Here is a 23,317-nt window from a genome sequence, read left to right as displayed (position 1 = left end):
GTGTCCTCAAAGTGCCAATCATGCTGGAGCAGCAAGTCCCTCAGGTTCACAGAGTCTTGGTGGAGGGCAGGCTTCTTGCTGGCCCTCCTCTCCTGGGTGCTGTCGTCCTCCTCCTCCTCCAGGCTCCTCTTACAGGCGGCTCCACCAGGGAGGCTTGTGGGCAGCTGGCTGGCGGCTCTGGTCTCCTTCAACAGAGGCCCCCCAGGGCCCCGTAGACCAGCTGACACTCCTGGCCCCCCCTCTGCCCCCTCCTCCTCTCCCTCCTTCTCCTCTCCCTCCTTCTCTCCCTCCTCCACGTCCTCGTCTGACAGCACGATCACTTCATCTCCCCCTGGACGCTCTCTGGGCTTTACACCATACTGGGCTTTACAGACTACAGACCCCCACCATACTGGGCTTTACACACTACAGACCCCCACCATACTGGGCTTTACACACTACAGACCCACCATACTGGGCTTTACAGACTACAGACCCCCACCATACTGGGCTTTACACACTACAGACCCCCACCATACTGGGATTTACACACTACAGACCCCCACCATACTGGGCTTTACACACTACAGACCCCCACCATACTTGGCTGTACACACTACAGACCCCCACCATACTGGGCTTTAAACACTACAGACCCACCATACTGGGCTTTACACACTACAGACCCCCACCATACTGGGCTTTACACACTACAGACCCCCACCATACTGGGCTTTACACACTACAGACCCCCACCATACTGGGCTTTACACACTACTGTCACGTCCAGAGGGTGGAACCCAGAAGCAGACAACGGAGAACAGGTAGTAAGATAATAACAGTGTTTTATTATAGGGTTTGGGGTTAGGGGAATCCGGCTGGGGGTAGGTAGTGCAGGTAGGGGTTCTGGCAGGTAGGCAGGTACTCAGACAGGCAGGGGATCAGGCAGGCAGGCAGGTACTCCGACAGGCAGGGGGTCAGGCAGGTAGGCGGGTAGTCAGACAGGCAGGAGGTCGGCAGGCAGGGAATCCTTTAACGGGGAACAGGGAGAATAGGGTTAGGCTAGGGTATCGGATAACGTCAAGAATAGCAGGAACGAGCATATGAACCAACCATTAAGTGGTTACGATCTGGCGATGACTGGAAGCAGGAGCAGAGCTTAAGTAGGAGCCAGTCGCGGTCTTATTCGTCCACACCTGGCACCACTGATTGATGGCTGATGAGCCAGGGGCGCTCTTAATCGTCCACTGATCGACGTCTGATGATCCAGGGGCGCTCTTAATCGTTCACTGATCGACGTCTGATGAGCCAGGGGCGCTCTTAATCGTTCACTGATCGACGTCTGATGAGCCAGGGGCGGAGCTGTGACAGTATCCCCCCTCCGACGGACGCCTCTGGGCGGACCACCAGGCTTGCCGGGGTGTCGGCGGTGGAAGTCCTGGATGAGCGTAGGGTCGAGGATCTGTTGCCGAGGGACCCAGCACCTCTCCTCAGGACCATAGACCTCCCAGTCCACCAGGTACTGGAACCCTCGACCACGGCTACGAGAATCCAAGAGGCGGTGGACGGTGTAGGCAGGGAGGTCATCAATCATCCTGGGGGGGGGGTGGGTCGGGAACTGGAGGAGACAGGGGACTGGAGGACACAGGTTTGAGGAGGGAAACATGGAAGGAGGGATGGACACGGAGGGTACGGGGAAGCTTGAGACGCATGACCATGGGGTTGATCACCCGCTCAATGGTGAAGGGACCAATGAACCTCTGGGACAACTTCCTGGATTCAGTCCTTAGTGGTAGGTATTTTGTGGATAGCCATACCTTGTCCCCGGGGGCATAATTGGGAGCAGGGATGCGCCGACGGTTGGCCTGTCGTTGGTAACGCTCCGATGCCCGAAGAAGGGTGGCACGGGCCCGATGCCAGGTCCTATGGCATCGGCGGAGGTGAGCCTGGACGGACGGGACCAGGATCTCCTCCTCCTGGGAAGGGAACAGGGGAGGCTGATAGCCGTAAAGGCACTGAAAGGGTGACATACCTGTGGCCGAGGTAGCCAGGGTGTTGTGGGCGTACTCCACCCACGGTAATTGGGTTGCCCAGGTAGTAGGGTTGGCAGACACCAAGCAGCGCAGGGTGGACTCCAGCTTCTGGTTGGCCCTCTCCGCCTGACCGTTGGTTTGGGGATGGAACCCTGAGGTCAGGCTGATGGATGCCCCCAGCCCGGAGCAGAAAGCCTTCCAGACCGCTGAGGTGAACTGTGGTCCCCGATCAGACACCACATCAGTGGGTAGGCCGTGGGGCCGGAACACCTCTCTCACCAACAGATCCGCCGTCTCCCTGGCGGTAGGAAGCTTGGGCAGGGGCAAAAAGTGGGCAAATTTACTAAAGCGGTCAACCACAGTCAAAATCACCGTCATGCCGTCAGACATGGGCAGACCCGAAACGAAATCCAGGGCCACATGGGACCAGGGGCGACGGGGAATGGGCAGAGGACGCAGTAGGCCCGAACTGGGCTGGTTAGAAGACTTATTCCGGGCACATACAGAACAGGCCAGCACAAAGGCCTTGGTGTCCTCAGGCATGGTTGGCCACCAAAAGCGCCGGCGGAGGAACGCCAGGGTCCTAGTCACCCCAGGGTGGCAGGTGAGGGTGGAGGCGTGAGCCCATAGTAGCACCCGGGATCTCACGGTGTCAGGGACGAACAGGCGACCAGGAGGACCGTTTCCCGGGTCGGGCTGAGCCCGCTGAGCGGTCCTGACCGCCTCCTCAATTTCCCAGGTGACGGCCGCGACCACGCAGGTGACCGGCATGATGGTGTCTGGCACTGAGCTGGTCTCACTCTCCTTGTCGTAAAGGCGGGACAGGGCATCGGGCTTCACGTTCTTGGATCCCGGCCTAAAGGTGAGGGAAAAATTAAAACGGCCAAAAACCAGCGCCCATCTGGCCTGGCGGGAATTGAGCCGTTTAGCCGTGCGGATGTACTCCAGGTTTCGATGGTCAGTCCACACGAGGAAGGGTTGTTCCGAGCCCTCCAGCCAATGCCTCCATTCCTCTAACGCCAGCTTCACGGCCAACAGCTCACGGTTACCCACGTCATAGTTTCTCTCCGCCGGAGAGAGACGGTGGGACAGGAAGGCGCAGGGATGGACCTTACCGTCCGTAGCGCGTTGGGAGAGGACAGCCCCCACCCCGGTGTCCGAGGCGTCCGCCTCCACCACGAACTGCCTGGAGGGATCCGGCTGAACGAGGATGGGTGCTGAGGTAAAGCGGTTCTTGAGGTCGAGGAAGGCCTTCTCGGCCTCGGGGGTCCATCGGAACTGGCAGGAAGTGGAAGTGAGAGCAGTGAGTGGAACCGCGACACGGCTATAGTTGCGGATGAACCGCCTATAAAAATTAGCAAACCCTAAGAATCGCTGGAGCTGCTTACGGTTACCAGGGACGGGCCACTCCAGGACTGCTCTCACCTTAGCGGGGTCCATCCTCACCTGACCATTAGCGATGATGTAACCCAGGAAAGATACCGACGGGACATGGAACTCGCACTTCTCTTTTTTAACAAACAGCCGGTTCTCGAGGAGACGCTGGAGTACCCGATGGACATGCTGGACATGGGTGACTGGGTCCCTAGAAAAAATCAAAATGTCATCCAGGTATACGAAGACAAACAGGCCTATCATGTCCCTGAGGACATCGTTCACTAAGGCCTGAAATACCGCAGGGGCATTAGTGAGGCTGTGGTTGGGGATGCAAATGTGGTTGGGGATGCAATTATTTATTGCTGTTTTGCAAAAAATAATTCCAAATCCAAGTCCATTGTCCCGTTGAGTAGTTCATTTCGACTTGGAAGCGTCCTGTCCTCGGACCGGGTGATAGAAAATTCTCCTCATCTCGCCGGAGAAAGCGGTGTAGGAAGCAGTGAGCGGGTCCCCTCTCTCCCACAGCACCGATGCCCACTCCAGAGCGGCCCCACGGAGGAGACCGATCACCAGGCAAACCCGACCCCGGTCGGAACGGCAGCAACCCTGTTTGCCGTCGTAACGATCCGGCATGGGAACCCGGGGCTCTCGGGTCACCGGAGCGGGTAGGAGCTGGGTGGTGGTCGGTGTAGCATTAGCAGCGGCGGCTGCTCCCGTGTCCTGGAACCCGGTCAGAGTGGTGCTCATGTCACGGAGCCTCCCCACTATCTCCTGTAGGAGGGAGTCGTGTTTCTCCAACACGGTGTAGTTATTATTCACCATCTGCCGGACTGTCTCGATGTCTGCTGGGTTCGACATGGCCAGATCGTACTGTCACGTCCAGAGGGTGGAACCCAGAAGCAGACAACGGAGAACAGGTAGTAAGATAATAACAGTGTTTTAATATAGGGTTTGGGGTTAGGGGAATCCGGCTGGGGGTAGGTAGTGCAGGTAAGGGTTCTGGCAGGTAGGCAGGTACTCAGACAGGCAGGGGATCAGGCAGGCAGGCAGGTACTCCGACAGGCAGGGGGTCAGGCAGGTAGGCAGGTACTCAGACAGGCAGGGGATCAGGCAGGTAGGCGGGTAGTCAGACAGGCAGGAGGTCGGCAGGCAGGGAATCCTTTAACGGGGAACAGGGAGAATAGGGTTAGGCTAGGGTATCGGATAACGTCAAGAATAGCAGGAACGAGCATATGAACCAACCATTAAGTGGTTACGATCTGGCGATGACTGGAAGCAGGAGCAGAGCTTAAGTAGGAGCCAGTCGCGGTCTTATTCGTCCACACCTGGCACCACTGATTGATGGCTGATGAGCCAGGGGCGCTCTTAATCGTCCACTGATCGACGTCTGATGATCTAGGGGCGCTCTTAATCGTTCACTGATCGACGTCTGATGAGCCAGGGGCGCTCTTAATCGTTCACTGATCGACGTCTGATGAGCCAGGGGCGGAGCTGTGACAACTACAGACCCCCACCACACTGGGCTTTACACACTACAGACCCCCACCATACTGGGCTTTACACACTACAGACCCCCACCATACTGGGCTTTACACACTACAGACCCCCACCATACTGGGCTTTACACACTACAGACCCACCATACTGGGCTTTACAGACTACAGACCCCCACCATACTGGGCTTTACACACTACAGACCCCCACCATACTGGGCTGTACACACTACAGACCCCCACCATACTGGGCTTTACACACTACAGACCCCCACCATACTGGGCTTTACACACTACAGACCCCCACCATACTGGGCTTTACAGACTACAGACCCCCACCATACTGGGCTTTACACACTACAGACCCCCACCATACTGGGCTGTACACACTACAGACCCCCACCATACTGGGCTTTACACACTACAGACCCACCATACTGGGCTTTACAGACTACAGACCCACCATACTGGGCTTTACACACTACAGACCCACCCATACTGGGCTTTACACACTACAGACCCCCACCATACTGGGCTGTACACACTACAGACCCCCACCATACTGGGCTTTACACACTACAGACCCCCACTATACTGGGCTTTACACACTACAGACCCCCACCATACTGGGCTTTACACACTACAGACCCCCACCATACTGGGCTGTACACACTACAGACCCACCATACTGGGCTTTACACACTACAGACCCCCACCATACTGGGCTGTACACACTACAGACCCACCATACTGGGCTGTACACACTACAGACCCACCATACCGGGCTTTACACACTACAGACCCCCACCATACTGGGCTTTACACACTACAGACCCCCACCATACTGGGCTTTACACACTACAGACCCCCACCATACTGGGCTGTACACACTACAGACCCACCATACTGGGCTTTACACACTACAGACCCCCACCATACTGGGCTTTACACACTACAGACCCCCACCATACTGGGCTGTACACACTACAGACCCCCATACTGGGCTTTACACACTACAGACCCCCACCATACTGGGCTGTACACACTACAGACCCCCACCATACTGGGCTTTACACACTACAGACCCCCACCATACTGGGCTTTACACACTACAGACCCCCACCATACTGGGCTTTACACACTACAGACCCCCACCATACTGGGCTTTACACACTACAGACCCACCATACTGGGCTGTACACACTACAGACCCCCACCATACTGGGCTGTACACACTACAGACCCACCATACTGGGCTGTACACACTACAGACCCACCATACTGGGCTGTACACACTACAGACCCCCACCATACTGGGCTTTACACACTACAGACCCCCACCATACTGGGCTTTACACACTACAGACCCCCACCATACTGGGCTTTACACACTACAGACCCCCACCATACTGGGCTTTACACACTACAGACCCCCACCATACTGGGCTTTACACACTACAGACCCACCATACTGGGCTTTACACACTACAGACCCCCACCATACTGGGCTTTACACACTACAGACCCACCATACTGGGCTTTACACACTACAGACCCCCACCATACTGGGCTTTACACACTACAGACCCCCACCATACTGGGCTTTACACACTACAGACCCACCATACTGGGCTTTACACACTACAGACCCCCACCATACTGGGCTTTACACACTACAGATCCCCACCATACTGGGCTTTACACACTACAGACCCCCACCATACTGGGCTTTACACACTACAGACCCACCATACTGGGCTTTACACACTACAGACCCACCATACTGGGCTGTACACACTACAGACCCCCACCATACTGGGCTGTACACACTACAGACCTCCACCATACTGGGCTTTACACACTACAGACCCACCATACTGGGCTGTACACACTACAGACCCCCACCATACTGGGCTGTACACACTACAGACCCCCACCATACTGGGCTGTACACACTACAGACCCCCACCATACTGGGCTGTACACACTACAGACCCCCACCATACTGGGCTGTACACACTACAGACCTCCACCATACTGGGCTTTACACACTACAGACCCCCACCATACTGGGCTTTACACACTACAGACCCCCACCATACTGGGCTGTACACACTACAGACCCCCACCATACTGGGCTTTACACACTACAGACCCACCATACTGGGCTGTACACACTACAGACCCCCACCATACTGGGCTGTACACACTACAGACCTCCACCATACTGGGCTTTACACACTACAGACCCACCATACTGGGCTGTACACACTACAGACCCCCACCATACTGGGCTGTACACACTACAGACCCCCACCATACTGGGCTGTACACACTACAGACCCCCACCATACTGGGCTGTACACACTACAGACCTCCACCATACTGGGCTTTACACACTACAGACCCCCACCATACTGGGCTTTACACACTACAGACCCCCACCATACTGGGCTGTACACACTACAGACCCCCACCATACTGGGCTTTACACACTACAGACCCACCATACTGGGCTGTACACACAGTTGGATGAAATGACTGTGGTAGCAGCTAAAATGGAGAATAAGGAGAATATCACCAAGTTCACTGACATGATAGTGTATGATCCAGACACAAGCAGCTGCTACATCCCAGGGCTCTGGCATGGAACTCCCCCTATGGCTCCAGTCAATGATGGCTACAGTGAGGCTGTGTATGACTTCAAAAAGACCTTGATGCAAGATTTTAAAAAATGTCAGGGGAATTATGACATGAAAGATTTCCTGGAGTGGAGCACGTTTTTGTGGGAAGCTGTGAAGTTTGAGAAATTCATTTTCAGTTTCAGAAACAGCTTGGTTGCAGATGCGTACACCAGCATATGCAGTGAGTACAATAGTTGGGAGTGGTCATTTGAGAAGAATATGTATAAGTTGATTCTAGCTGCAGAAAATACCATTTTAAATTCCAATCCCCAAATCAACATAAAAGATAAGCTAAATGACTTGGAGGGGGATTTATATGCAAAGATTTCAATTGGAGAAAAGGAAATTGAAGACAATATAGTGAACTACTTTAAAAAGCAAGAGGTTCATGTCAAACTTGTGGAAAAATACAAGGAAGATTTTGTAATCAATGCCAAAAGACTTGTCCAAGAGACAAACACACTGAAGGACAAACTGCACAGAGCAGTTGAAATCAAAGAGGGAATGGCCCAACTGGAGAACATCAAGAGCTCACAGGCGAGTACAATGGAAAAGAAAGTACTGAACTTGCTGCAAAACTTTAAAGATGAAAACACAGTTATTAAATATGAGGCCCTCAGAGAAGCGTTTGAGAACATGTGGAAGGAAACCTTGTCTGAGCTTGTCTTCATAGAATTCCCATGGACCAATGTTGCTGAAAAGGCCTCCCGCCTGTTACGACAACATTTATCTACAAGAGGGAGTCATGTCAATACTATGTTGGATGACAACCCTTTGGGGGATTGTGGAAAAGAAGACTTTGTTGTGCCTTTGTTGTGCAAACGTCACTCGTCAGTGATTAAGAGGAAGGTTAAAGACATTGTACAGTACTTTAGTAAAGACCACCACAAGTACAAGTACATCATAAGTCAGTGTCAGGACTTGATAACACAGACGGTTGACAAAAGAGCAGATTACTATGACACATGCATCAAAGAGCTGCTTACAAAGATTGATGAAGCATTTCAATCAAAGAATGTTAAAGTCCATGAGGAATGTGAGATTTCCCTAAAGCTACACATCTGTCGTATAGCAGTCAGATGTTTTCAGAAGATGCATGATGATTTTGTCGCACATAACAACCCTCGGAAGTCTTTGGAACAGTCTAAGGACGAGTACTGTGCTGACTTCATAGACTTGTTTCGTAAACAAGATCAGTGCCAGAAGAAAGCTGAGAAAATCACAATGCTCTGTTTACGACCAGCTGTGCAGGAATATGTGACCAAAATGATTGGACCTGAAATTGTTGAAAAAGCTATAGAGGGTGAAGGTTCAGAGAAATAAAGCACACGAGCGGCTTTCCAGTTCTCCATTTTAGAACAGCTCCTTACTGATGGAAAATATGAGAAATATGACCAGTACATTACAAAATATGAAACATTTGTGACGACGTGGCTACTTGACAAAATTGTGAGTAAACTTTCAAAGGAGAACAGTGTAAAGGAATTGGAGAAGAAATGTCTCACTATGATTGTGAAGATGATCACTGATTCAATATCAACTACCAAAACTAGCAGTGTAAATGATATCAAGAAGTTCATTGCTAACTTTCGCCATGCTCTTCAAGATAAGCTTGACTTTCTAAAGCATCCTCTGGATTCCATTAGTTTACTGACCGTTGCAAACACAAAGTCATTTGCTGACTTCCTCACAAAGTCTGTGAAAGAAATGGAGCAGTCATTGGCAGCTGAGTATGACCAGACTACGGACATCAGAGAAAAGCTGACAACTCTGCCATTCAAGCCTCAGGACAAGATGTTCTCCAGTGTTTTTGGATGTGGGAAACAATGTCCCTTCTGTGGTACACCTTGTGAAGTAGGTATGAAGAAGCACGCTCAACACTGGTCCCGCATTCATCGTCCCAATGGTCTCAGAAAATGGAAGTGGGAAAGCACTGGGGTGTTGACATTTGACATATGTTCATCTTTAGTGATTAGTACCCTAAAATTTAAAAACAAGCTGACAGAAAACATCAATAAGCCCTACAAGGACTACCAGAAATATTACCCTGACTGGATCATTGAAGGAGATGTCAGCGTTGGCGCATCAGACTACTGGAAGTATGTGATGGCCAAATTTAATGATAGAATAGCTGAGGCAGGTACGGCAAAGCCTGCTGAAATCCCAGATGACTGGAAAACCTTAACAAAAGATGATGCAATGAACAACTTGAAAGAGTCATTCAACAGAAAATAAAGTGGAAGACTATAAGGGGACGATGTCACACGATACCCCGAAATAACTCACTTAGCATGTAGGATGTCAGTCACCTCAGAAGTTTTGAAATAGCACATACAACTCTGCATCATTTATCAAAGAACAATTGTCTGACCACAGCAAGGATAATGTGTTCCTATAATTCAGGGAGTACTAAGTTAGTTTTAAGATACCTGGTGTTCATACACCAGTGGATGTTCAAGCTGATCTGTCTAATCTTGAATCATGAATACGTAGGCAAAGGGCAAGTTTCTATGTTTGACATCACTGACTGGCAGAAACAGGCTGGCATATAATAGGTGTGTGATACCCAACACACATAGCAGAGTAGTACCGCCCAGAGTAGCACCACAAGAAAAAGACAACAAGAAAAAGACATTTGCGACAACATCATAACATGGTGTCAGGACTTGATAACATAGATGGTTGACAGAAATGCAGATTACTACAAGACTTACATCATGAAGCTGCTTAGAGAGATTGATGAAGCATTGCAACCAAAGAATGACAAAGTCAATGAAGAATGTGAGAGTATTACAAGGCCATGTCATACATGATAACCATATATGACATCATAGAATGGTAATGTACAGTAAGGCGTGAGTCACCTCAGACGTTTTGAAATGGTAAATTACATGTCCAGCTCCTGTATCATTCCTCACAATTGCCTGACCACAGCAATGCAATATATTTTCCCCTTTGAATCAAGTTGTAGTTTAAAGGTATCTCACACATGCCTCAGTTGGCTGTGGCTAAAACAGTTCAGTGGTGGTTACCACCTGTCTAATATTAATCATGAAAGGATACAGGGCAAGTTGTGTGTTTGATATCGCAGACTGACAGCTACCTGCATGCTGGCATACAATAGGTGTGTGACACCCAACACACCTGGCATAGTAGTATCATCCATGGACTATCTGATAAGAAAAATATATATACAATTGATTTATTTTGGGGGTAGCAAAGATTTGACAGCAAAGGATTATAGAGACTAATATCATGTGAACAGATTGTACACTTCCTGTATTTCTCATGTGGTCCTTGATGGAAATGTTTTAGGTGCAAATGTTCAAAATGTAAAATAATATGCAAAATGTTAATGAAAGTGTGTGTAAAATGTATTTTGAAGTCTCTACAATGCCATCAAAGAATCTGTAAGACAAACCCAAATTCACGGATTGTCAACGCATAAATGGAAGATTACTACTTGTATTACTGCTTCTACTACACCCTTATTCTATTGTCACTGTTTTATTATGTTTATGTTTTTATTCTTTTATTCTGTTTTATATTACTATATTATATTGTCGATCTGTTTATTGTTGTTGACTGTTGTTGAAGCAAGATCGCCAAGCATTTTACTATATCAAATACAGCTGTATGCGATGTACGTGACAAATACTATTTTATTCCATGTCAAAGATCTTTAGTCTAAGGACTTTTTGACCACTGCAGTGTACATTCATATACCTATCTAACAACAGTGTATGTATACATTATGCAGTCAATTGCATTATTGTTTTAAAGGACCTTTAAGGATGTACTGTATCATGTCAAGGGGAACGTTTAATCCATGTCTTTTAACCATTATTATTTTCATAAATCCATGTCTTTTGATTTTTATATTCTTATTCCAATGAAGAATGAAAAACATTTATCATGTCAAGTTTTTTTTGCAATAAAAATTGTTTATTGACATACTTAAATCCTTCATAAATTCATTAAAAGAAAAATAGTCAATTGTAAAAATGTAAATCATCATTGTAATAATAACATTAATTCTAAATCTAGTGATATGTTAACACCACAGAGTAAGATGAATCCTCTAACAATTGCCTCCATGGTGTAATAATAGCAAGGACCTTTACTCTGTTCACAATCTCTGATCCATAATTATAATAATTACAACCTCATAATGTTACAGGTCACACAGCAGCACACAGTACATGGAAAGGATTGGTGCAATAGTAATGATGTAAATAACCGTAAAAACAACACAAAATATGTTTGTCCATTGAACAGAGTAACAACAATATACCATACTCAGGTCTGGTCCGTGACATCTCACAGTGGAGGTTTGGCTGAGCTCCTCACTCTCCTCTTCACACTGAAACGGTCGTCTGTTTCTGGCGATTTAGCGAGACATCATTCGCACAAACTCTATTGAGACACACACATCATCACACACATCATGTATTGAGTCGACTCAATATGAATGAGGTATACAGTGGCTGTTTGTGTATTATATTGTGTGTGTGTGTGTGTGTGTGTGTGTGTGTGTGCGAGTTACTATGATTAAACAAGAGGAAGAGTTGTATCACCTTCGAAGTCGACCAGGGGGGTATTCCATCAACATCGCTAAAAGAAAATCCAGGTTTAGTCTGACAAGTCTCGCGAGAGTTCCTAAAAACATCCAGGCATATTCTGACAAGTCTCGCGAGAGTTATCCAAAATAAGCCAGGATTTTCCTTTAGCGACGTTGATGGAATACCCCCCAGGCCGTCCCCGTTCAGGTCCACGTCCCGGAGGATCTCGTCGATCTCCCGATGGTTCAGCTGCTCCCCCATCAGCTTCTTCATGGCCTCCCTCAACTCCCCCAGGCTGATCTGACCGTCCCCGTTAGAGTCAAACTGTGGGAGGCAGGGGAAAGGTGAGGGGGAGAGTGGGGAAGGGTGGAGGAGAGGAGGGGGAGGGGCAGAGGAGTGGAGAGAGAGGGGAGGGGTGGAGGAGAGGAAAGAGAGGGGGGGGGGGGTGCGGAGGAGAGGAGACAGAGGGGCACGGGGGCAAGACAAAGGGGGAAAAAGGTAGAAAGAATTAGGGGAGTGGGTGGACAGAGCGAGGAAGTTAGAGGGGTAACAAGAACAGGTTGAGGCAATCTTGTCTGAGGTCTTACACTCTTAACATTTTACCAGTATCTTTCATTTTTAAACACTGTGACTTCTTTACCTCTCTGAAAGCGTCCCTCAGCTCCTTGACTCCTATCATGTCGGCTGTCTCTGCTAACATCTTTGGACCCATCAGGTCCACAACGTCTTCAAAGTCCACTCTGCCTCCACCTAGAGGGCAAAAGAAGCCATTACACAAAATGCTGATAATGAGGTTAGATAATGATACAGTATGTACACACACACACTCACACACACACACAGTACATGAGTGTATGCATTGCCGTTGATGTGTATTTGTGTGTGTGAGAGATTATGTGAGTGAGTGTGTGTGTGTGTGTGTGTGTGTGTGAGACTCACAGATCTGCTGACTAAGCTCTATCAGCTCCATCTCAGTGGGCATGTACCCCATGGTCCTCATGCACTCTCCCAGGTCCTTACAGCTGATGAAGCTGTCCTTGTCCTTATCAAACTCCCTGAAGGCCTCTCTCAGCTCTGCCCAGGGGAGAGAGGGGGGAGAGAGGGGGGAGGTGAGAGGGAAGAGGAGAAGGGGAGAAGGGTGATAGGGGGGAGGAGAAAGGTGAGGTGAGAGATAGGAGAAGGGCGAGGGGGTAGAAGAAGGGTGAGGTAAGACTCTTACCGTAAGAGGGGGGGAGAAAGCAGTTAGAGGGGGATAGATTGGCCATTGTTTCAACTTTAAAAACAGCATACACTTTTTCCAGTATTATTTAACTATGGAAAGAGGAAAATGTGTGCAGTATGGAGAGAGTAGAGAGAAAAACAGGATTATGGTGCTGACTGTGTACCTTCCATCTCCTCTGGCCGTAGATCTCTGTCCTGTGGTGGAGATTGCAGGAGGAGAAAGAGGGAGAGACAGTGAGACAGGCACGCTCATACACACACACACACACACACACACACACACACACACACACACACACACACACACACACACACACATACACGTTGCCAAACACAGCAAGATAAATGTACACCAAGACAATACAGAGATTAACACCGGACAAACACATACTGAATTAAACATACAGTTTACACAGTATCATCTAAACGTCTGTCATTGCCATGACTGAACTGGACAGATCACAAAGGGAAATTTAGCATCTTTTGCTATTAATATTTCATGGATAACGGTTGATTCAGGCTTATCAGGTAATATGATATTGCTCATGTCGTGGACACTAGAAAAACATAAAGTCATGGACAAAAATATTGGCTGGTGATTTTTGTTTGCATTGGAACAACACAACAAATGCAGAAAAAAGCCAAATCTGATATCATTCCACACAGATAAAAAAAGAAAAAAGTTCCTTCTTCTAGCATTGTGACTGCCAATGGCCCCTGGTCCTAGCATATATTTCTCTTTCTTATGAAGACTGATGGATAGATGATTCACGTACTTAGACAAATGTATTTGTTGTAAGTCACTTTGTATAAAGGTGTCTGCCAAATAAAAAAGAAATGTAAAAAAATATCAATGTAAAAAACAGGGCCGAGCACATATGACCCGGGGAAAATACTGAGCCTCCACTCTCTCTTATGAAGAAGGACAAGTCCATCAGGTCATACCAACTAGATTAATTGTTTGACGGACAAAACATTATTATTAATATGGTTAATGCATCCTTTTTTGATCGGCCCGGCCCAAAGCATGGGAATGTATGGGATCGCATATGGCCTCCAAATGAATTGATTTATCCATTTAAATGGATTGTTTTGTAGTTATTATTTTTGTCAGGCATAAGCCACACATTTAGGGCACTTGGCACGAATGTGAAAGTCGACAGCGGAGCAAGAGCTTAGATTTGTTGATAAGGCAAGATCTCATTAACAACAAGACAAATTACATGTTTTGTAGCTCAACTAGCTTATCTGTGTTTAGTGCTGTTCAATGCAAGATAGACATACTGGCTGAGGTCTATCTTAGGGGCAGTGTTGTATTTTAGGAAAGACAGAAGTGCAAGTAAATTCACCATTAGGAATTTAAGATGTTTTATAGGCTCATAACTGATCAAATATCATTATTTTCATTAAAGCCACAGTCTGTAATGTTCCCAGTAAATTCAAATAATGTATACTGTATAAGCCTACCCCTGGATTTGAATAAATATGACTTAAATATCATAATGTTATAAACAGTCTCACCTTTCATTAACCAAAACACCAATGACTTGTTGCTCACTCAGTCGCTCGCTCGCTCACCTCACTTTTCAGAAAATGAAATCCGTTAAACAATGAATCAAGTTTGCATGGCATCATTTATTCAAATTATTAAACAATAACTTTGATCTAAACAGGGTTGCCCACCGTTGCAATTAGGAATCTGAGAGTATGTTCTATGTGATTGACAGGCCTTGAATCACAGGAATATGGCTGGATTGGATTATAGAGGTCGGCAGAGAACAGGAGAGAGATTATATTAGTACAGTAAATTGTATTGTAAATCACTAAAGCTTATCAGTTTTTCACACAGTCTATTTGGTTGTTGGTTGATAAGATAATGGACTGTCACCTCTCGATTCAGAATGAGAGTGTGTTGTTTTCACTCGAGAATGGGTCTCAGACAGAGTTGTTTTATGTCAATTTCTACATTTTGTAGAACATGTTCACATCAACCAATCACTGCCCACCACAGCAGTAACTGACCTCTCTCAAGCACTGCAATTTCAAAATTGACGTTGTGGCGACGAGTTGTTTCTGGACAGGTTTAGTAGTTCAACAATAGGAATGAAAATCAAACCAGTTTCGGGACAGGTTACATGAATGAAACTCAAACCTGTGTGACGGTCGATGGGTAGGAGAACCTCACGGGGGTGGATGTGGATCACTGGTGGAGATGGTGTAGAGCAGAGGTTCCCAAACTTTTTTTAACCAAGGCACCCCTGAAGCTTTCCCCCTTCTTCAAGGCACCCCAACTCTACGAAGATTTTAAAAATGCCTCGGAGCTTAAACTAAAAACAATACATGATGAATTGGTTTGTAAATGTGTGTTTATATATAATACATAAGTATTGCCCCAATGAATTTTAACAAGATAATAAAAGTCATAAATGAACTGTAATGGATGGGCAAGAATGCATAGGTCAGTCAAACTATCGCTAAATTAAATAAAATTGTGGCCCTCAAGGATTGTACAATATGGGAGGAGACTCAGAGGGAATTCTTCACACAAATAAAATAGGCAAAGGCCTATAAAATCAATCAATGGAACAATGCTTTTTTGGGGGGGCTTAAAATAATGCCTTAAAATGTAATTCTCATTTCAATGCTCATTCTGAGATTATTATTTCACATCTGAACCAAACGGGTATCTCACAACTATAATAATTTAACAATAATAATCATGACAGAATTGTAAAAATTGAGAGAAATACAAAACAAAGAAATATGTTGTGCGCATTAGTGGGACATATGCGCCTGCTTTTGGGAGCAGAGTCTCTTTATGCGGGGAGAGATAGTGGACAGCGCGACACGCAGGTCCTGTTCCACTGACAGACGCGTGCGTGTCTTGTTCTTGACGTATGCTAGAGAAGAAAAAGCCAGCTCGCACAAGTAGGAGGTTACTTACTTACGCCTATCGCTCCTTTTGGAGGAGCATAGGCCGTTGACAACAGTTCGCCAGGGTCCTCTGTCCTGTGCTTTGCTTTCCAGCTGTTTCCATGTTAGTCCACTCTGTGTGATGTCTGTCTCCAAGTCCCTGCGCCAGGTGTTCTTGGGCCGGCCTCTCTTCCTTTTGCCTTGGGGGTTCCATCTAAGGGCCTGTCTGGTGGTGCTGGTGTTTGGTTTGCGTAGTGTGTGGCCGATCCATCCCCACCTTCTTCTCTTGATTTGTTCTTCCACTGGTTGTTCGCCCGTTCTCTGCCAGAGATCGTTGTTACTGATGGTATCTGGCCAGTGGATGTTCAGGATCCGCCTCAGGCATCTGTTGATGAATGACTGCACTCTAGTCATTGTGATCTTGGTTGTCATCCACGTCTCTGATCCGTATAGGAGTACTGGCTTGATGTTGGATTTGAAGAGTCTGATCTTTGTCCGCTGACTGATTACCTTGGAGCTCCAGATGTTCTTTAGTTGGATGTATGAGGCCCTTGCCTTGCTGATTCTTGCTCTGACATCTGCCTCCGTGCCACCCTTCTTGTCTATGATGCTACCTAGGTAGGTGAAGGATTCTACTTCCTCGAGTGCTGTTCCCTCCAGGTTTACTGGGTCTTCGTTGTTTGTGTTGATCTTTAGTATTTTGGTCTTTGCTTGGTGGATGTTGAGGCCTAGTTGTGTTGAGGTGTCTGCCAGTATGTTCGTCTTCTCCTTAGTAGGAGGTTGGGAAGGGTAAAAGCACCGTGATGGCGCTCTCTGAAAGAGATGGATATTCATGTCCCACAAGCAGCCAAAACCTATCCAAACCTAGCTCACCATGTTTGAGCTTCAGTGTGCGGTCCATAATGAGCTCTGCCAGTTCATCTTGAGCTTTGCTGCTCAAACTAGCGGCTGATGCTGATGAGAGGGGGTTGAACGGATCCCGGAGCCAGTCGAAGTCTTCGTTCATTGGAGGGAAATAGGACTCAAATCTCTCCTCCAGCATACGTAGGTGCGCAGCGATCAGATTCAAGAAAGACGCTGACTTGTGTGCTGCGTCATTGGCCGTCAACATAAACATTTCAATGTTTTTCTTGGCCACCCCGTCTTGCCACCGTCTCAATTTGGATCGGAATCCGTTCAGTTTGTCTGTCGCTGTCAGGATATTCTCAGCCTTCCCTTGCATTTTTATGTTGAGGTCATTAGGTGGCTAAAAATATCTGCCAGATAAGCAAGCTTAATCCACCACGATTCATCTTCCAATTGTTCTTTGTATGGCAAGTCGTGCTCACTGACAAAAGTTATCAGTTCATCTCGGAGCTCATAGACACGGGATAACACCTTGCCCCGCGACAGCCAGCAGACCTCTGTGTGTAATAAGAGCCCCTCATGCTCGGACCCCATCTCATCGCACAATGTGCTGAACAGCCGTGACTTCAGCGGGCGTGATTTTACATAATTAACCATTTTCACCGCTTGGTCCAAGACTCCAGTGAGGTCTGGGGGCATAGCCTTGGCGACAAGGGCTTCTCGGTGTAGCATGCAGTGGTTTATCTGCACGGCTGGATTTTCCTTTCTCACTTTACTTACAAAGCCCTTCACCCTCCCTGTCATTGACGCAGCCCCGTCGGTGCAGACGCTGACACACATTCCCCAGTTAAGGCCCCACTCTCTAACTCTTTGCAAAAAAAGAAGTTATCCTCAATGGATTCTGCATCAACATATCTCACGTTGGCAATGAGTTGGCAGTGGCCACTAATGTCTGTTGAATCATCGACTTGCTGAGCAAATTTCCCACTTTTCTTAATTTTTTCGGTGAGAACAGTTTCAATGTCAACTGACATGTCATCAATGCAACGTTTTATTGTGTTGTCAGATAACGGAATTTTGCCAATTTCTTTTGCAGCAGCTGGCCCTATCATCACCCCAACAATTTCCTTACATGCTGGTAGGATGAGGGACTCGGCGATAGTGTGGGGCTTTTTCGCTTTCGCTATTAACTCCGCCACCAAATAGCTGGCCTCCTGTGCTTTGTCAGAGACACGTACACATGAAATCATACGCTGACTCTGCTTATCATTTTGTGATTTCAGTCTCTTGAAATACTCAAGGTCTTTGGATTCATAGGCAGAGCGTTTTGTGTCAAAGTGTCTTGATAGCTTACTTGGCACCATTGCTTGGTTTGATACTTTTTCTCTGCAGATGAGGCATTCTGGCGTGGGGCAGTCAGCATCTCCAGTCCAGGTGAACCCATACCGAAGGTAGCTTTCGTTGTATAGTCGGAGTTTACTCCTTTTTGCTGCTGGTTCCTCAGCTTCTTCTGCCGTGGTGACCTGTGAGGCATTCCTTTTTCAGGAATCGATCCATTTTTATTTTATTTGTATTTTCCCGCTGTCAAGTCGTTTGGACACAACAATGAATGGATTGGAGAAGATAGAGGACGCACCGCCGATCCATAGCAACCCGTCTGATAGCGTCCATAGCAACGTTTGCTGTACTTGAAGCAATAATAGTATTAAATTAATATCTTTCAAATCTGAGAAATATATCTTTTATTTGCTTATGAACTCCATTGCACATGTAATAAACAAACGTTTATTAATGTATTATTATTATTAATTTATATTATAATACATTTTTTATTTTTTATTTTTTTACGAGCAGATTTGGCGGCACCACCGGACACTTTGGGAACCTCTGGTCTAGACAGTGCACACACACTGGAGGGCGCGCGCGCAACATCCATGTATCTTAAGGCCAATGCACACAGCGTGCGATTTTTGTTGCACGACAACATTCGATTTTGAAGTTTGAATGGAAGTCTATGAGAAAATCTCATCCCAATGCACACGGCCCCGATTTTAATCTCACCGCGAAAATTCGATTCCATTCGTTTTGAATGGGACAAAGCACACGGCGTGCAAGTTTTGTCGCACTGTCAAATTTAGCAAATTTTGTAAAAGTTTGTGGTGCGACGGATTATTGCATCACAATGGGACAATTGGGAAAACTTCAACTGGTCTATCTAAATTAATTGAGTCACTCATCACAGGGAGAGAGACTGGAGCATACATTTTACACGCGTCTTTCGGTCATAGACAGCTAGCTTGCTGAGCATCAACTAATTTTCCATAACGTAAAAAGGAGGCGGTTGGTTGTGGGACTACGAGATGCTGCAGTCTCACAATGAAATGAGAGTTCAATTTGGTCAACAGTTGAGGCTGTAGTGTACAGGAGGACCGCTAGTTCCAGGCAACTTACTTCAGGTTGAACAGACAGGAGTTTGACGTGGATCTGGGAGAGATTGGAGGCGGAGCGGAGACATTTCGGAGCTAGCATCAAAACACTAGTCTATTAGGGTACTGTACTGTTATAAACTGTTTAATAACAGCTTCCAATCAGTGGAGCCCCTAGACTTTTGGGGGCCCTAAGCAAACAACATTATGGAGGCCCCTGGTTGTCACTAACCCGGCTCAGAGAAAGTGACAAAATAGGGAGACAAGTCGAGGGTAAAGATAAATGATGATTTTATTTAATAACTAAGGAAAAATAAGTAATCTAGAAATGGGATGTGAGGCCCCTGGTTAGGCGGGTGACGATGTGGACATTTTAAAATGTATTTATTTCCCTGACACTAAAATATAATACGGTTTTACGAAGTTCGCGCATATGCGCACGCTTGTGTGTGTGTAAGTAAAAAAACAGTCTGAAACAAAGGAATTCATTATAAATGTCATAATGTATTAATTAACAGTCACACACACGTCCGAGTATTTGATCAACAAAGGAGCCATGTGTAGTAACATCAAATTGGAGCAATATAAATAATGAAATATCAACTCACAATGGTGCTTATTAGAACTCTTACATTCTGAAACTGCTGGTGTTTTCACATTCTGAAACAGCAACATTAATATGTAATATCAAACAGAGCAAGAACAACAAATAAATAAACAAATAAATCAAAAAATCAATAAACAAGTATATTCTGAAACCGCTGGTGTTCTTATTTACATTTTACACGACTCCACTGGGTCTGTCTGTCTGCCTGCCTGCTTGCCTGCCTGCTTGTCTGTCTGTCTGCCTGCCTAAGACATCTTACTTATTTTGCACTCTGCATCTTATTTACATTTTTGCACTCTGCAGCTTCTTACTTATTTTGCACTCTGCATCTCCTTGCTTATTTTGCACTCTACTTATGTTTGCTGTTTGCTATTTGCTGAACCGTACTCTGAACCTGCTCTATACTCTGAACCCTGACATACAGTAACCTTTTAGAATCGCTGCTTTCGTGCCTTGGCTGCAGCAAATGCTGCCACCAGATCTTCCAGGTCCAAAGATCTTCTAACCTCCTGTTCTATCGAGATTTGTGCCATCCCTGAAAGCCTTTCCTGGCTCATGGTGGACCTCAGGTAAGTCTTTATAAGCTTCAGGCTCGAGAAGCTTCTCTCGCCAGATGCGACAGTGACCGGAAGTGTTAACAGGAGCCGCAGGGCAATACTGAGATTCCCATAGAGATCTAGAAGTTCCTCCTTGTATATGTAGTCCAACATCTGTCTTGGAGAGACACACACATCATCAGGGAATGTGTGGATAGCAGCCCTGACCTCCATCACCATCTCCTCTCCATCGATGTCATCCATAGTTTTTTCAAGATTTAGGCACTGCTTCTGAAGCCTTCCAGACGTATTTGCCTTTGTCATTTCCTCTTTGGAGAACATAAAACCATACAGGCTGTAAATATCCTCCATCTTTGAGAACCTGCTAGTGATACTGGTGAGGGCGGCGTCCACCATTGGAAGAAGAAACTCCTGATTGAAGAGGTCATCTGGTGTAGACAATGTTTGTTCTCTGCCCTCATATAGAAACTGCCTTTTTGTTCTTTTTGTTCTCTTTTCAGGAAGCCTCATGTCAATCTCTAGAATCTCGGCAATTTCTCTTGCTTCTGCCTGGCAGGAAGCAAGCCCACGGTCCCTGAAGTCTGTAAGGTAGTTCTTGACTCCTCCAAGTTCCGTTCTCAGCGTTTGGATGGAAACTGTGGAGCTTTGTAATATTTTGCTAGCATGATTGATCTGGTATAAGACATTGTACCAGACCACCATGCATAGCAGAAACTGCCAGGTCATCAGCTCACCCCGTATGCCCCCGGCTGAGGACATTGTCTCGGAGTCCTTCTTTTCTACAGCAAATTCCTTCAGTGCAGACAGTGCTTGTACCATCTCTGGCATCTGGTACCTCAGAGCCTTCACACTCTGGATCCTTGCCTCCCATCTTGTCCTCATCCTCACATACAAAGCCCTCCATAGCCTGGCCCCCCCTTACCTGACTGACCTCCTTCTCCCCCACCGCCCTACCCGTACCCTCCGATCCTCATCCATTGTTCCCCTCACTGTCCCACCCTCAAAACTCAAAGGCTTCGGTCACCGTGCCTTTTCACGAGCTGCACCCCGCCTCTGGAACTCTCTCCCTCAACCACTCAGAGACTCACCCTCACTCCTCACTTTTAAATCCCACCTCAAAACCTACCTGTTCTCCCATGCCTACAGCCTCCCCTACCCCTAGCCATCTCCCCCATCCCGGCCACCCCCCCCCCCCCTGGACACGCATACAACCTCCCCTACCCCTAACCACCTCCCCCCCCCCCCCCCCCACCACCCCCCCCCCTCCCCGTTCGCTGATTCTGTGTTCCATGTGTCCATGTTGCTTGTTGTTTTTGTGTTTTCCGTATCTCCTGTATTGTCAGCGTCTTTGAGCCTCGGAAAAGCGCTATATAAATGTAATGAATTTTATTATTATTATTGTCACTGATAAAGATTTCAGAGTGAGGTCCTTGACATGTTGTTGCAGGATTGCCCAGCGTGACACAGATGAACTAAAAAGGGTGTACAGTCTCTGCAAAATACCAAAGAGGGACATAGACAGCACAGAGGATTTTGCTGCATCTGCTACTACGAGATTCAGAGTGTGACTGCTGCAGGGAACACATGATGCCTTGTTGTTCACCTGCAGTAATCTTGCCTGAACCCCCTGTTTGTGGCCCATCATGTTGCTCCCATTGTCGTAGGATTGGCCACGACAGTCTGCAATATTTAGGTTGTGCTTTTTCAGCTTGAGAAGGGTCTTCATGTAGAGTCTCCGGATCCCAAAGGAAACACCAAGGATAGCTGGCACAATGATGAAGACCAACAGCTGGGTAAACCACACAGTTAGGGAGATGCCAAGGACCATGCACAGTAGGTTATCAACGGGGAAGACGAACCAGTCCATGTTGGCACAGTTGGGGGGTTAAGTGCAGCAGGGTAGTGAAGGTTGGAGGATAATTAGACCACGTGTTGCATTATAGCCTCAGCTTTTGAAGCCTGTTAGGGGCTCATATAGGTGACATCAAGACAAGAAGCAAGAGCGTCACCAATCCCGATAAGACATATCATTAAGGTACAATCACCTGTGTCAGCAGCACATGAGCAATGGTAGGTTTGACCCCCAACATGATTGAGGGGTTCATGTCTCCTCCATCAATTGTAGGCTACTGAATGTAGAATAGCCTAATCCACCTCGCAGATCTTTCGACATAGTCACCAATACGTTTTTTTGATCAACGTTTTTCGTATATAAAAATATGACCGTCCACACCAGCATGTTTAAACGCAATATAAACGCTGTCATTGAGCATTCCACACCAGTAGTCGGCAATATAATTTTATCCCCATAGCCCCGCTGGCCAATCAGACGCCTCTGTCTCTCAATGTTCTCGATCATTAACTGTGCATTTATCTGTAAACAGGTTAAAAGTCCAGTTAACAGTGAAAGAACTAGAAGCACTTTGTTCACATCCATTTTCCTCGCTTGACCACCGTTGCCTGTTGTAAACAAAGTAGTTACTGGTGCCAGGATATGACGTTGGAGGGAACAGCAAACAGCTGCAGTGCGCATGATCATAGAAATCTACGCGCATGATGACGTGACGAATACAAAAAGCTCCGTCTATCTCGTCCACACGTCAAAGATATACGGTGAAT

General features: G+C 47.0%; 2 protein-coding genes across 2 annotated transcripts; one reads left to right on the top strand and one right to left on the bottom strand.

Moving 5' to 3' along the window:
* Window positions 1-4,245: 4,245 nt before the first annotated feature.
* Window positions 4,246-9,979, top strand: LOC308150203 (interferon-induced very large GTPase 1-like; the record flags this gene model as incomplete). The annotated part of the gene is made up of 3 exons (XM_080523058.1): window positions 4,246-4,275; window positions 7,411-8,219; window positions 9,970-9,979. 3 exons carry the CDS (start codon window positions 4,246-4,248, stop codon window positions 9,977-9,979), a joined length of 849 nt encoding a protein of 282 aa, XP_080379184.1.
* A 1,907-nt stretch (window positions 9,980-11,886) lies between these two features.
* Window positions 11,887-22,565, bottom strand: LOC308150202 (calcium-binding protein 5-like; the record flags this gene model as incomplete). The annotated part of the gene is made up of 6 exons (XM_080523057.1): window positions 11,887-11,948; window positions 12,314-12,452; window positions 12,769-12,878; window positions 13,068-13,202; window positions 13,514-13,544; window positions 22,317-22,565. The coding sequence occupies 6 exons, from the start codon at window positions 22,563-22,565 to the stop codon at window positions 11,887-11,889; spliced, it is 726 nt and encodes a 241-aa protein (XP_080379183.1).
* Window positions 22,566-23,317: the final 752 nt, after the last annotated feature.

The sequence above is a fragment of the Nansenia antarctica genome, assembly GCF_963989245.1.
Source record: "Nansenia antarctica genome assembly, chromosome: 2".
Taxonomy (NCBI): domain Eukaryota; kingdom Metazoa; phylum Chordata; class Actinopteri; order Argentiniformes; family Microstomatidae; genus Nansenia; species Nansenia antarctica.
The sequence above is the reverse complement of the archived record's forward strand: the minus strand, read 5'-3'. Positions and strand labels throughout refer to the sequence as shown.